The sequence below is a fragment of the Aquarana catesbeiana genome, linkage group LG13 (genome assembly GCF_042186555.1).
Source record: "Aquarana catesbeiana isolate 2022-GZ linkage group LG13, ASM4218655v1, whole genome shotgun sequence".
NCBI classification, from domain to species: Eukaryota; Metazoa; Chordata; class Amphibia; order Anura; family Ranidae; genus Aquarana; species Aquarana catesbeiana.
Genome location: NC_133336.1, coordinates 39,529,244 through 39,541,634, shown reverse-complemented (window position 1 = coordinate 39,541,634; position 12,391 = coordinate 39,529,244). Strand labels below are relative to the sequence as shown.

Below are 12,391 nucleotides of genomic sequence, written 5' to 3'. Positions count from 1 at the left end.
CTGTCAGACAGAGTAATCAACACCATCTTAAACAGCAGAAAGCCGGTAACGAGAGCCATCTATGAGAAAATAAGGAAAAAATTTGTTTCTTGGTACGAAGACAGACCAATCTCCAACGGTGGGATAATTCCAATAGTTTTGGACTTCCTACAAGATGGTGCAGACAAAAACATATCACCAAGTACCCTGAAAGTACAAGTTGCAGCACTTTCCTCGGTCATGGATACTAGACTAGCGGAAGACCCGCTGATAAGACGATTCCTCATAGCTCTTAAAAGATCCAAACCAGCCAAATTGTACAAAACTCCCACCTGGGACATGGGCACAGTACTTAAGGGCTTTCTTTCCCCTCCGTTTGAACCTATCGAGGACAGCTCAGACAAAAACCTCACGTTAAAAACTGCGCTCCTTCTGGCCTTAGTATCCGCCAGAAGAGTGAGTGAGATCCAAGCTCTATCTTCAATAGAACCATACTGTCTAATACATCTGGACAAGATAATTCTCTCTCCAGATCCGGCCTTTCTACCCAAGGTCTCTTCTACATTTCACAGAACCCAAAACATCGTCATACCCTCACTTCCAACAACCATGGATAGTAGGAAAAGAAACATTTACAGCAAACTTGATGTAAGGAACACGCTCATAGCGTATCTCGAAAGAACAAAAGAATGGCGTAGAACGACCTCCCTCTTCATCCTCTATGCAGGAATCAACAGAGGGAAACAAGCTTCAAAAAGCACCATCAGCAGATGGATAAGGATGGCCATACAGATTACCTATAAGGCACAGAATCTCACTCCACCTAGTGAAATCAGAGCGCACTCAACTAGAGCCTGGGCAACCTCGGCCGCAGAGAAAGCAGGGGCAACTCCGGAGCAGATCTGCAGGGCAGCGACATGATCGAGCTTCAGTACTTTCGCTAAGCACTACCGCATAGACCAGCTGTCTGACCAAGACCAAGCATTTGGTCGTAAAGTGCTCCAGTCTCTAACCCCACCCTAGTAAGTATTGCTTGATATATCCTCTCGGATGCTGCCCTGGACGACGATTCGAGAAAACAGAGTTAGGTACCTGGTAACTCTTTTTCTAAGAAGTCTTCCAGGGCAGCACTAGTTCCCACCCTTGAAACAACAAAAACCAGGTACAGAGAGGGAGCTTGCAGCTTACAGGGAATTCCTTCGGTGCTTTAACATAACTGAGGCACACAGGTAAGAGTGTGAAATTTATAATGGTGGACTAATGTTTCCTGTTTTAGGGAGGAGGAGCCTATCTCTCGGATGCTGCCCTGGAAGACTTCTTAGAAAAAGAGTTACCAGGTACCTAACTCTGTTTTCAACATCTACTTACAAATGTAACCAATAAGCTTTATCCACATCCAACAGCAACCCTCAATGACTCCTATATCATATAACTTAAAGCGGAGGTCGGCCCACCACTCCAAAAATTAAAAGCCAGCAGCTGCAGTATGCAGTATGTGTAGCTGCTGACTTGTAATATTAGGACACTTACCTGTCCTGGAGTCCAGCGATGTTGACACCGCAGCTCATGTTTCCATCAGCTGTCGGGTGCTGCTGCCACCACTGCCGATAAGGGAACCCGGTAGTGGAGCATTACGACTTCACAGCCGGATCCCTACTGCACATGCGCGAGGCACCGCTGCGCTCTTCTGCTGGCCCGGCGGTGGGGGAAGGAGGAGCGAGAGCCGAGCCGCTGACGTAATGTGCCACGGCCCGGTCTCCCGGAATTGGGGGACAGGATACCTGTCCAAGACAGGTATCCGCTCCCCTCCAGGAGGAGACAAATGTGCCACCAGAGGGGGGAGGAGACAAATGTGCCACCAGAGGGGGGAGGAGACAAATGTGCCACCAGAGGGGGGAGGAGACAAATGTGCCACCAGAGGGGGGAGGAGACAAATGTGCCACCAGAGGGGGGAGGAGACAAATGTGCCACCAGAGGGGGGGGGGGGACAAATGAGCGGAAGTTCCACTTTTGGGTGGAACTCCGCTTTAAAGAATTAATTTAATAAACGGTTAAAAGATAAATAAAATATGTTTTTACTAGGAGTTAAAGTGTTACTAAACCCACAACAGTAAAATCAGCCTGTATATGCAGTAAAGCGTGCTTGTTATACCCACTGTGGATCTTAAGGGGTTAATCCTCTGCATTGTGTAAAAAAGCTGTTTGATCCTGTCTTCTCTGATCCTCCCCTTCTTCCACTGACTCCAGTATAGGTCCGCATAAGACCGAGTTACTGGAGTCACTCTGCACATGCTCAGTTTGGTGTGTATTGCTCGTGTTTGTTTTTTTTTTGTTTTTGGGAGAGTGCATGTGATCAGCACAGGGCCAATCAGCACTGTCCAGACAGAGGGTCAGGGGTCCTGAAGCCTGATGCAGCTGTGGACGCGGAAATGTCTCGCTGCCTGTGATTAGCGGTGTGCAGTGTCGGCTTCCTGGCGGGATCAGACAGGTGGGTTGGGACTAGGATCCCGAACACTCCGGAGCCCATCTCTACTGCTGATGAGAAAAGGTATTTAGCAGTTTATATTTACTAAAATAATTACATTTCCATGTTCTGTGAGAGACAAGATATAGTGAATGCAGGGTCCTGGGTTTAGTAACACTTTAAGCCTAACTTTATTTTTTTGCTGTTGCGTGTGTACAGCCCTGAGTGATTGTATGTCTTTGTTTAGGTGGGCAGTAAAACTGCAGCTCGGCCACTTGCTTTTACCTCCCCCTGGCCGCAGGGCTGAACAAGCTGTAAGCGATACCTGTGCCTCCTGGGTGAACTAAATATTGGGATTGTATACATACAAGCTAAATGCCCTGTGTGGTCTTTAACCCCTTCAATTCCGGGCACTCCCCCCCCCACCCCCCCCCCCTTTCCTGCCCAGGCCAATTTTCAACTTTCAGTGCTATCACACTTTTAATGGCAATTGAGCGGTCATGCAACACTGTACCCATATGACATTTTTATCATTTTTTGCACACAAATGGAGCTTTCTTTTGTTGGTATTTGATCACATCTGGGGTTTTTTTCTTTTTTGCTAATTAATGGGATAAAAAAGACCGAAAATGTTGAAAAAAAATGTGTTTTTCTTTATTTCTGTTATAAAATTTTGCAAATAATCTTCATAAATGTAGGCCAAAATGTATTCTGCTACATTTCTTTGACAATAGCCCAAATCAGTGTATACATTTTTTAGTCTAACTATTATTTAGTCCACAAACTATTGTGTATATATATATCTGGAAATCGATCAGTCCTGATGTAACTGGCGGCCTAGCTCGTTTCTTGAGGCCCAAAGACTCCACAACAGTATAAATATCCCCCAAATGACCTCTTTTTGGAAAGTAGACAGTCCAAGGTATTTCGTAAGAGGCATGGCGGGTTTTTTGAAGTCACAATTGTTTGAAAAATATGTTTGTATTAAAAGGGGTGGTTTTTTTGTTCGTTTTTTTTTTCTTTATTACCCTTTTTTTTTTATTTTTAAACGCACTGTGACCAGAGAAATACAGTGTTATCATAGTAATTACTATGGGGAAGTGATCAGGATTTTTTTTTTTTTTACACATTGATTGCTTATACCAGTGAGTTTCATTGGTATAAGCAGCCATTTTTACTGAATGAAACTGATTCATTCAGTGTGTATTAGCTGTGATTAGCCCAGTCTGTACCATGCGATCACTGTGACCAATCGCAGCTAGCAACACGATTGTACACAATGAATGGCATGAAAAGAGGCCTACCATTGTTTACAATTGTCATGTGATCTGCTGTGATTTGTTACAGGGATCACATGGTACCAGCAATGAGGTCTGACTTTCAGTTGCTGCATGCTTGTTTTGGGCTAATGAAAGCCAGGCAGCTAGCATTTTCACAAGGAGGCTCCCTTAGATATTCCATAAGTACATACTTAAAGCAGACCTTCAGTCATTTTTTCATCTTTCCATCTATTAATTCCTCTGCTCTTGTTTTAACTTTAGTAAAATATTTTTTTTTCTGCCAGTAAATGCCTTATACGGCCCACTTTCTGTTTCTTGTCTGGCCATTAGCCTAGGCTTATGACATCATGCACAGCTCTCTCTCGCTCTCTCTCACTCTGGTGAGAGTTTTCCAGGAAGGATGGGGGGGTGGGGGGTGGGGGTGGGGGGGGGAGTCATAAGAGGGCCAATGAGAGCTGCAGAGCTGGAGGTGTGCCTCTGTGTAAATCCAGGAAGTGAACAGGCAGCAGCTTCAGCTGCCCACAGTTAAAATGGATGCAGCCAGACTTAGTGGAGGGAGATTTCTGCAGCATATTTGGCAAGTACAGAATCACAGTATATATAAAATAATATGCAAAGTGGTTGGAGGGAAGATTCAGAATGGCAAAGATGATTTTATTACAAATTATGTGAGCAGACTGCAGTTCCTCTTTAACAACATTTCAGACCTGGTACCCGGGACACAGGTATCCTCTTCCACAGTCTACCTCAGGCCCATCCACTGACTTGGGAGTCCTGCCCCAATTTTTTTTCGATAAGGAATTAAAAAAGGAAATGTTGCATTGTTTTCCTGATGGTGATCACAGTGAAACCCACCTGTCTAATGTGCGTTGGCACAGCTGCCAATAGTCTCCATGGGAAGCCTGTGTGAGAATTTAACAATGCAAGAGCACTATCAGAAAAGAAGTGCCTCAACAAGCACAATCCTGGCAGGATCACCTGGTATTATCTCAATGAAAGCTGAAGATTTAAAAAATATGAAAATGTTCAAAAAAAAAAATATGAAAATGTTAAAGATTGAGGTTTTGGTGAGTAGGTTTAAATCTACTTTTATAAAATGATCGGTACAAAAGGAAATAAATCTGCACCCCTGGAGGTGTCTCTGGAGTGGAGAACCCCCCCCCCCCCCCCCCCCCCCCAGCACAACACCTAAGGGAGAGATTGAGGGCTTATTCTTATGCCAGATCATAAACCACTGCAAGTGTGGAATAGAATTCTTATACGATGGATTAACTTTGGTAATTAATATTCATGTTTATTATTTCACACAGAGAGGCCAGTAAATATCTTATCGAAGCACTAAAGTCTGTTAATGAAGTGGAGCTTGAAGATGTCATCGACAGTATTATTGATGCTGTTGAGAAGCAGCCACGTGAGTGAAACTTATCTATTAGGGTCTTTGTGCACAGTCCTGATGTATTGACACCAGATTTTCCTGGCAGAAATAGAAAGAAAAGTGGGCAAGTATATTCTGTACTGTGCTTCCTTTTTCACACAGACATGTAAAAGATTGCTGAATACATGCATAAAAAATTGTGTAGCGCTAAGACAACACACTGTCTTAAAACCAGTAAGTTGAAAAGGCCTAAACATGAATAGTAATAAACACAAATAAATGTATCATATATAATAAAAATAGGCAAACAGTGAATTACTCCCCAAAAGTGAAGTAAGGAACACCTTCACCAAAATGCAACAAAAAAAAGAATGATAATGAAAAATATTATTTTAAAGTCAATTGAAAAGTCTCATTAATGTAATGAATCCTCATATCACACCACTGTGTCTTGTCAAAACATGCAGTGCCCTTGGATGTTCAAGATGGGAGCTTACCGGAGGGTTTGAACCCAAAGCAGCATATGCTGTGAGGGTCAAACCAGCTTGTATTGCACCCTGGCAATGGTGGGAAAATCTCAGCAGTCTGATGATATGGACGAAGCTGATCCAAAAAAACGTATCTTCTCCACCGATATTAATAGATCTCACCCAAAAGGTTCATAAGGGTAAAGAAAGGGGGGACTACATAGTGTGATACCGTAGACACCGTAATTTATTAAAAATCAAAGAAATACACTTACATGAAGAAGTAGATAAAAAAGCGCTTGTGTATAAAAGGGCGGTAGTGGAGTCCTCCCGACGCGTTTCGTCTTAATAGACTTCGTCTTGGGGTCTATTAAGACGAAACGCGTCGGGAGGACTCCACTACCGCCCTTTTATACACAAGCGCTTTTTTATCTACTTCTTCATGTAAGTGTATTTCTTTGATTTTTAATAAATTACGGTGTCTACGGTATCACACTATGTAGTCCCCCCTTTCTTTACCCTTATGAACCTTTTGGGTGAGATCTATTAATATCGGTGGAGAAGATACGTTTTTTTGGATCAGCTTCGTCCATATCATCAGACTGCTGAGATTTTCCCACCATTGCCAGGGTGCAATACAAGCTGGTTTGACCCTCACAGCATATGCTGCTTTGGGTTCAAACCCTCCGGTAAGCTCCCATCTTGAACATCCAAGGGCACTGCATGTTTTGACAAGACACAGTGGTGTGATATGAGGATTCATTACATTAATGAGACTTTTCAATTGACTTTAAAATAATATTTTTCATTATCATTCTTTTTTTTGTTGCATTTTGGTGAAGGTGTTCCTTACTTCACTTTTGGGGAGTAATTCACTGTTTGCCTATTTTTATTATATATGATACATTTATTTGTGTTTATTACTATTCATGTTTAGGCCTTTTCAACTTACTGGTTTTAAGACAGTGTGTTGTCTTAGCGCTACACAATTTTTTATGCATGTATTCATCTGTCTGGCAACAATTCTAGTTGTGGTGTGAGCGGCTTATATGGTTGTACAATAATATTCATGGACATTTAGAGTAAGCGCAAATTTAATATTGGTTATATTTTATGTAAAAGATTGCATATGTTATCCGCACCGATACCAGTATTGGTATTACGCTACTAAGCATTTGCACGAGTATCAGTACTTGTGCAAATGCTCCGATACTGGATGTCAGCTCAGGGGCGGACAGTGGCATTGCTAGGGGGGTGCAGGCCGCACCCGGGTGACGCCTGCCACCCTCATGTCCAAGGCAGCTGGGCTGCTCCTTGAGCCCACGCCGCTCACTTGGCCTCCCATTTGATTCACTGCACGGCTGTCGGGTAAAAAACTGGTAACGTTGCATCCCTAGTATATATGTGTACATACAAAAACTGCAGAATGTTTCTTCTAGCCCCCAAAATTGAAGGGGTGCAATTTATGTGCATAAAATACTGACTTGTAATGCAGATTAGTAAAAAAAACATCAAATGTTTAAAAAAATCTAAATGCAGTGCTAGTTTACTGACCTATAAGCACCTGTGTGTTTTTTATTTATTCTTTTCTTCTTCTTCTTTTTTTTTTTTTTTTATTATACACAAACTCGTCCTGTGTAGCCCCTGCTGTACTCCAAAACCTGTTTTTGTGCACATTGGAGGCACATGTGCAATGTCTAGCCCGGCAGGCTGAAATATGCTGTACCGAGTTGACTAGTGTATGTGTTTAGAGATGTATGGCCATAATACTAAATACCTGCATTCTGAGCCTAGGGCCCTAAACACAAATGTCACACAAATCATAATGCCACAGCAAATTCCAGCCTGCTGTAATTTTTGACAGGCTCCTGACAGCGTTCCTGGATCGTGCTCTTGTGCCTTCCAGGTGCACAAAAAATACTGGGATTTGACGCACAGGGTCTAAACGTTCAATATGCACAAGGCCTAATGATTCCTTCTCTGGCAGGCAACATTTCTTAACTTTGTTTTTTGTCAAGAGTCACAGAAACGTTCAGCACTTTCATATTGATGATTTGTGTTTTATATCCAATTTATTTTTTTAGTGTCTTCCAACATGATAGAGAAGTCTACAGTAGAAGCTGCAGTACAAGAATGCAGCCGGTCCTGTGATGAAACAATGTAAGATAATCTTCCTTGTCTCATTTTAACTTTTCTTTGTATATACTTTTAAAACGAGGAAATAAGAGAGACGCAATGCTCTTCCAAGGATGATGTGACTTTAATTGGAGATATGTATGTCTGTTACCAGGTAAGCACACAAACAATGTGATTTAAGAAAATATTAAGCTTTATTGCATAATATCAGATAAAAATCCCATAGTCATCATAACATATTGACCATGAATTAATACTTAATAAGTGAAACAAGATGCTTGGATATGCAGAGGGGCCAACATGTTTCTTATCCTCACCCAGTAGAGTGCACTATATGCACCTGTGTATTGATCGGGACTGGGACGTGTCGACGCTTCAGTATATATGTGTAACTGACCATCGGTGTTGAATAATCCCTTGGTAATTAACACGATCTGATACCTCCACTGACCAACCGTGGTGGACCTGATTCCCACCGGGTAGCTGCTGCGGGCGGTCATTATGTGTCGGTTATATTTGGACAAGCTATGTCACCGATGTTCTGTAAAGCATCCAATATTTTAAGTTAGATGAAACTGTAGATCCATGCAGTGCCTTGAAGCAGGAATCTGCGAAGCATGTCGGCCCCTCTGCATATCCAAGCATCTTGTTTCACTTATTAAGTATTAATTCATGGTAAAAATGTTATGATGTCTATGGGATTTTTATCTGATATTATGTAATAAAATTTAATATTTTCTTAAATCACATTGTGTGTGTGCTTACCTGGTAACAGACATTACATATCTCCAATTAAAGTCCCATCATCCTTGGGAGAGCATTGCCTCTCACTTTATTTCCTCGTTTTATTCATCACTATGGATTTGGAGACAACTGTCTGTTTCTGGAAATTGTCCAACCACAAACCTTCTCTATATATTTGTATATACTTTTGTTCATCTCTCTATTTTGTTATGATTTTATTTTCTAGAGAGCACATATTCAACATCATTGGAGCATTTGACATCCCGCGGTTCATTTACAATTCAGAAAGAAAAAAGTTCCTCCCGTGAGTAACTTTCCATGTTTCTCAGGTTCCAGCAGTGATTTATCACACAGTGCGAGCTTACTATAATAAACTGGGGCCAAGGTGGCTACCTGCATCAATGTATCATGAAAAATAATTGTTCCTTAGTTCGGCTGCATTTTCTGTTTTTATTGTGTTTTGTTCCTCATATTTGGTTGCTAGGTGCAATGCTTCAGTTCTGTGTAGTCACAATTCCCCAGAAGTAGCAATGTCCAGGACATTCTGAGGGGTAGAGAAGCACACAGGCTGCATGAGTGCTGTGTGAAGCATAGCATCTTTAGTACTGTTTACTGGCTCATTCCTGCAGGAGACTGAGGACTGAGAATGTACACAACTGGAATTGCACAGATCAAAAATTGGCTAATTCCTGGTGAGTCGGCTGAAAATGTATTGCATGGGTGGCCCTGTTGGCACCAGCTGACTCCATAAAAATCGTTTTTTTTTTTCAGTTGACTTTTATCAAAGGATCTGGGTGGAAAATTCTCAGCTGAGCAATGACTGCATGCAATCAGATGCAGGCACTGCTCTGGGGTATACAGTAGCCGAAACTGTTGCTTCGTCCATCCACGCTATTTAGCATGGATGGGTGGGAATCAAGTGACTTCTCTTGTTTAACCTGTGGGACTGAATGAGAGCGGTTTTACCATGTATGGCCAGCTTTAGGGCCTCCTCCACATTATGGTGAAATAACATCCAATATGCAGCCAATATGTAGATGCTATAGTTCCCCTTTAACTGTGGTACAATTACATTAGGACAAACAATTACATTACTTACAAAAGAGGCCTTCAGAACATGTCCAAGGTTGTCTTTACACTTTAAATGCACTTTTACACAACTCAGATTTAAAAAAAAAAAAAAAAATTTTTTTATTTATTTATGGGCCCCAGGTGGTTATGCTATAATGTGCTTATATACACTACATATTAGCACATTATGAAAGACCCAGCTGTAAAAAAGCCCTCCCACTCTGAGCTGTCACTGCTCTTGGCATGTCCATCTTTGTCTGGTCCTCCTTCCGGGTTTGCACTGTCCGGCCACTTGAATGTCCAGGCTGTGACGCCACCACAGCACGGTGCTCTCTGCAATCATGGTGCAGGCATTGTGACGTGAATGCAAAGTGAACTGCATATGTGCGAGTAATGTCATTGGCTGGAGCAGACATGAATATCTCAATAAAGGTTACTAACAAGGAATACATATAAAATGCTCAATATAGGGGAAAGTTAAAACTTTGTAATCAACAATTTAACAAGCAGTATAAGAGGATTAAAACAAGCCCCCACTTTCCTCTCTAGTGGCATGTGCTGGGAAGTGATTTAATTCTCGGTAATCACAGAAATACTCTCCTCAAGTCCTGTTTCAGTTGGTATATATGGCCCCTTTCAGACTGGTGGAGTCCGCCCACTCAGCAGGGGATCTCTCTGCTGAGCAAGCGGATGACAGGTCCTTGTCCACTCCGCTGATGCAGAAAAGACACAGCCCTCTGTCCTCTATAGGCTGTTGGATGAAAGTGAGCCGCCTGTCTTCATCCAACTGTCATCTGATCTGCCATGCAGATGGGGAACAGATCCCCATCATCTGTTTTTAGCAGACAGAATGTCAGTGGGTGTTAAAGGACATATGTCCGTTTGACATATTATTATTATTATTATTATTATTCAAGATTTATATTGCGCCAGCAGTTTACGCAGCGCTTTACAATATAAAGAGGAGACAATACAGTTATAATATAATAAAATACAAGAGGATTAAGAGGGCCCTGCTCAGAAGATCTTACAATCTCTAATAGAGTGGGGCAGGTGGTACAAAAGGTTGTAACTGTGGGGAATGAGCTGATGGAAGTGGTAGAAGATTAGTTGGAGACATGATAGGCTTTCCTGAAGAGAACATAGAGAGCAATGAATGGTCTTATCAGGTCCGCCTGAAAAATTGACAGGCAGACCCAATCGGTCTGTCAGTGTGAAACGGGCCTAACAGCTTTGAAACATTCACTTTGTTTATATAGTGGGCTGGGAGGTTGCCAATATTCTGGTGCAATAGAAAGTGATAGGAAGATATCTAATATTTCATTGTCTCTGCAGTGAACTTTAAGGATGAATTTCTCCATAATATCTATAGATACAGTATTACAGAGGTAAATAAGAGCTTTTACTGCTTGTTCAGAATTTGCTAATACTTTGTATATAGTCTGGGCAGTGGGCACAAGTTCACTTTAAAGAGGAGGTACTAACTGCCCCCTGAACAGCAAATTTCCCAAGTGCTGCAGAGCTCTATCAACTTGCAATGTGCGCTGTTCTGACCTAACATAAGTGTCAAACAACGAGCACAGGGAGAAGGAGAGTGGCAGAGGCAGACACTACCAGCATGGACTGTCTCATAGGCACATAAATGGGGATCATACAGATTTTCCAGCTCAGTCCAACAAATATATTTTTTGCCCAGAAAACTCTTGGCTAACAGGAGTCTTCCTACCACCAGAGACATAACATTTTCTTCATTCCAGCAAAAACATTATTTCCAGCCTGGTAAAAATGTAGCACTATTTTTTTAAATGACTTTTTAATGAGATTTTTTTTTTTATTTGTAATGTTTTCAATTTCTGGATTGCTTCAGTTCTTCACTAATTGACTTGTTGCCTGACTGTCCTATTTAAGTAATCTAATTTATGTTCCACAGCCTAAAAATTGCCAATTATCCAGAACCTAACCTGCTCGGAAGCGCCAGAGACAAAGCTGAGCTGTTCCGTGAGAGACACACCATTCTACAACAGGTGAGATGAAATCAGTGTATTTTGTCAAGTCCTTTTATTATTCTGCACCACTTTTATAATGGTCTAAAGCCGGGTACACACTACAGTTGACGGCTCTGGTCGGGAGCCGCTGTTTTCCAGCATACATGTCCAACAGAGGTCGGCCGGTGTTTTTTGTACTGGCAAATGTCTCCTGACATTCTGCCCATGTGTACAGGGCTTAAGATTTGCTTGACCACCTGTGCTACCCATAGCAGCTAATCAAAACTGTCCTTTTCCATTATAAGGGGTGAATTAACAAAGTAATTTGCTATCTTGGCTATCAGACGGGGACGATTGAATGAAAAAGCAGCCATTGCATAATGATTGGTCTGCTGCTTTGGCTTTTGTGTACTTTTTGCCAGAGTAGTGTCTTTTATTACCAGGTAGACATTGCCCGTTTGAATGGGGCCTGAGTGTGCTCTTATTGTACAGTGGGACCACATGTGGGTAATTCTGGTGGGAGGATTAGCACTGAAAGTAGAATTCCAGTTTTCAGCAAAATTTAAATAGTTCATTTTGCGCCAAGCTGGTCCAAACTAAACATCTTTACTAAACAATGCAGCATTTGGATGTGCTGTAATATTCTGTTGTAGCATTAGCTACATACACCAAGCAGCACTTTGTTCTGGCAGAAGTGGAGAGAATGACATCACAATTTTCACCTCGGGCCAATCAGAGAAAGCCTTGTATTACATAAAGATATAAGGCTTCTCCTGAATGGCAGAGAAGCAGTCAGCCCTACTCTTTTTTTTATTCCAGCAGCAGATGGGAAGTTGCCTGTCCTGCTGCCAGAAAACCGCATCGCTTATTATATGCAGCTTTTTCTACTA

The 12,391-nt window shown here is 41.9% G+C and overlaps 1 protein-coding gene across 1 annotated transcript in view; it reads left to right on the top strand.

Annotated features, from left to right (window-relative positions):
* The window catches only part of POLE2 (DNA polymerase epsilon 2, accessory subunit), a 45,118-nt gene that overhangs the window by 7,746 nt on the left and 24,981 nt on the right, over positions 1-12,391 (top strand). Inside the window, 4 exon segments of the mRNA XM_073609895.1 lie at positions 5,034-5,134; positions 7,650-7,725; positions 8,672-8,749; positions 11,447-11,540. Coding sequence (XP_073465996.1) covers positions 5,034-5,134; positions 7,650-7,725; positions 8,672-8,749; positions 11,447-11,540 — 349 coding nt within the window.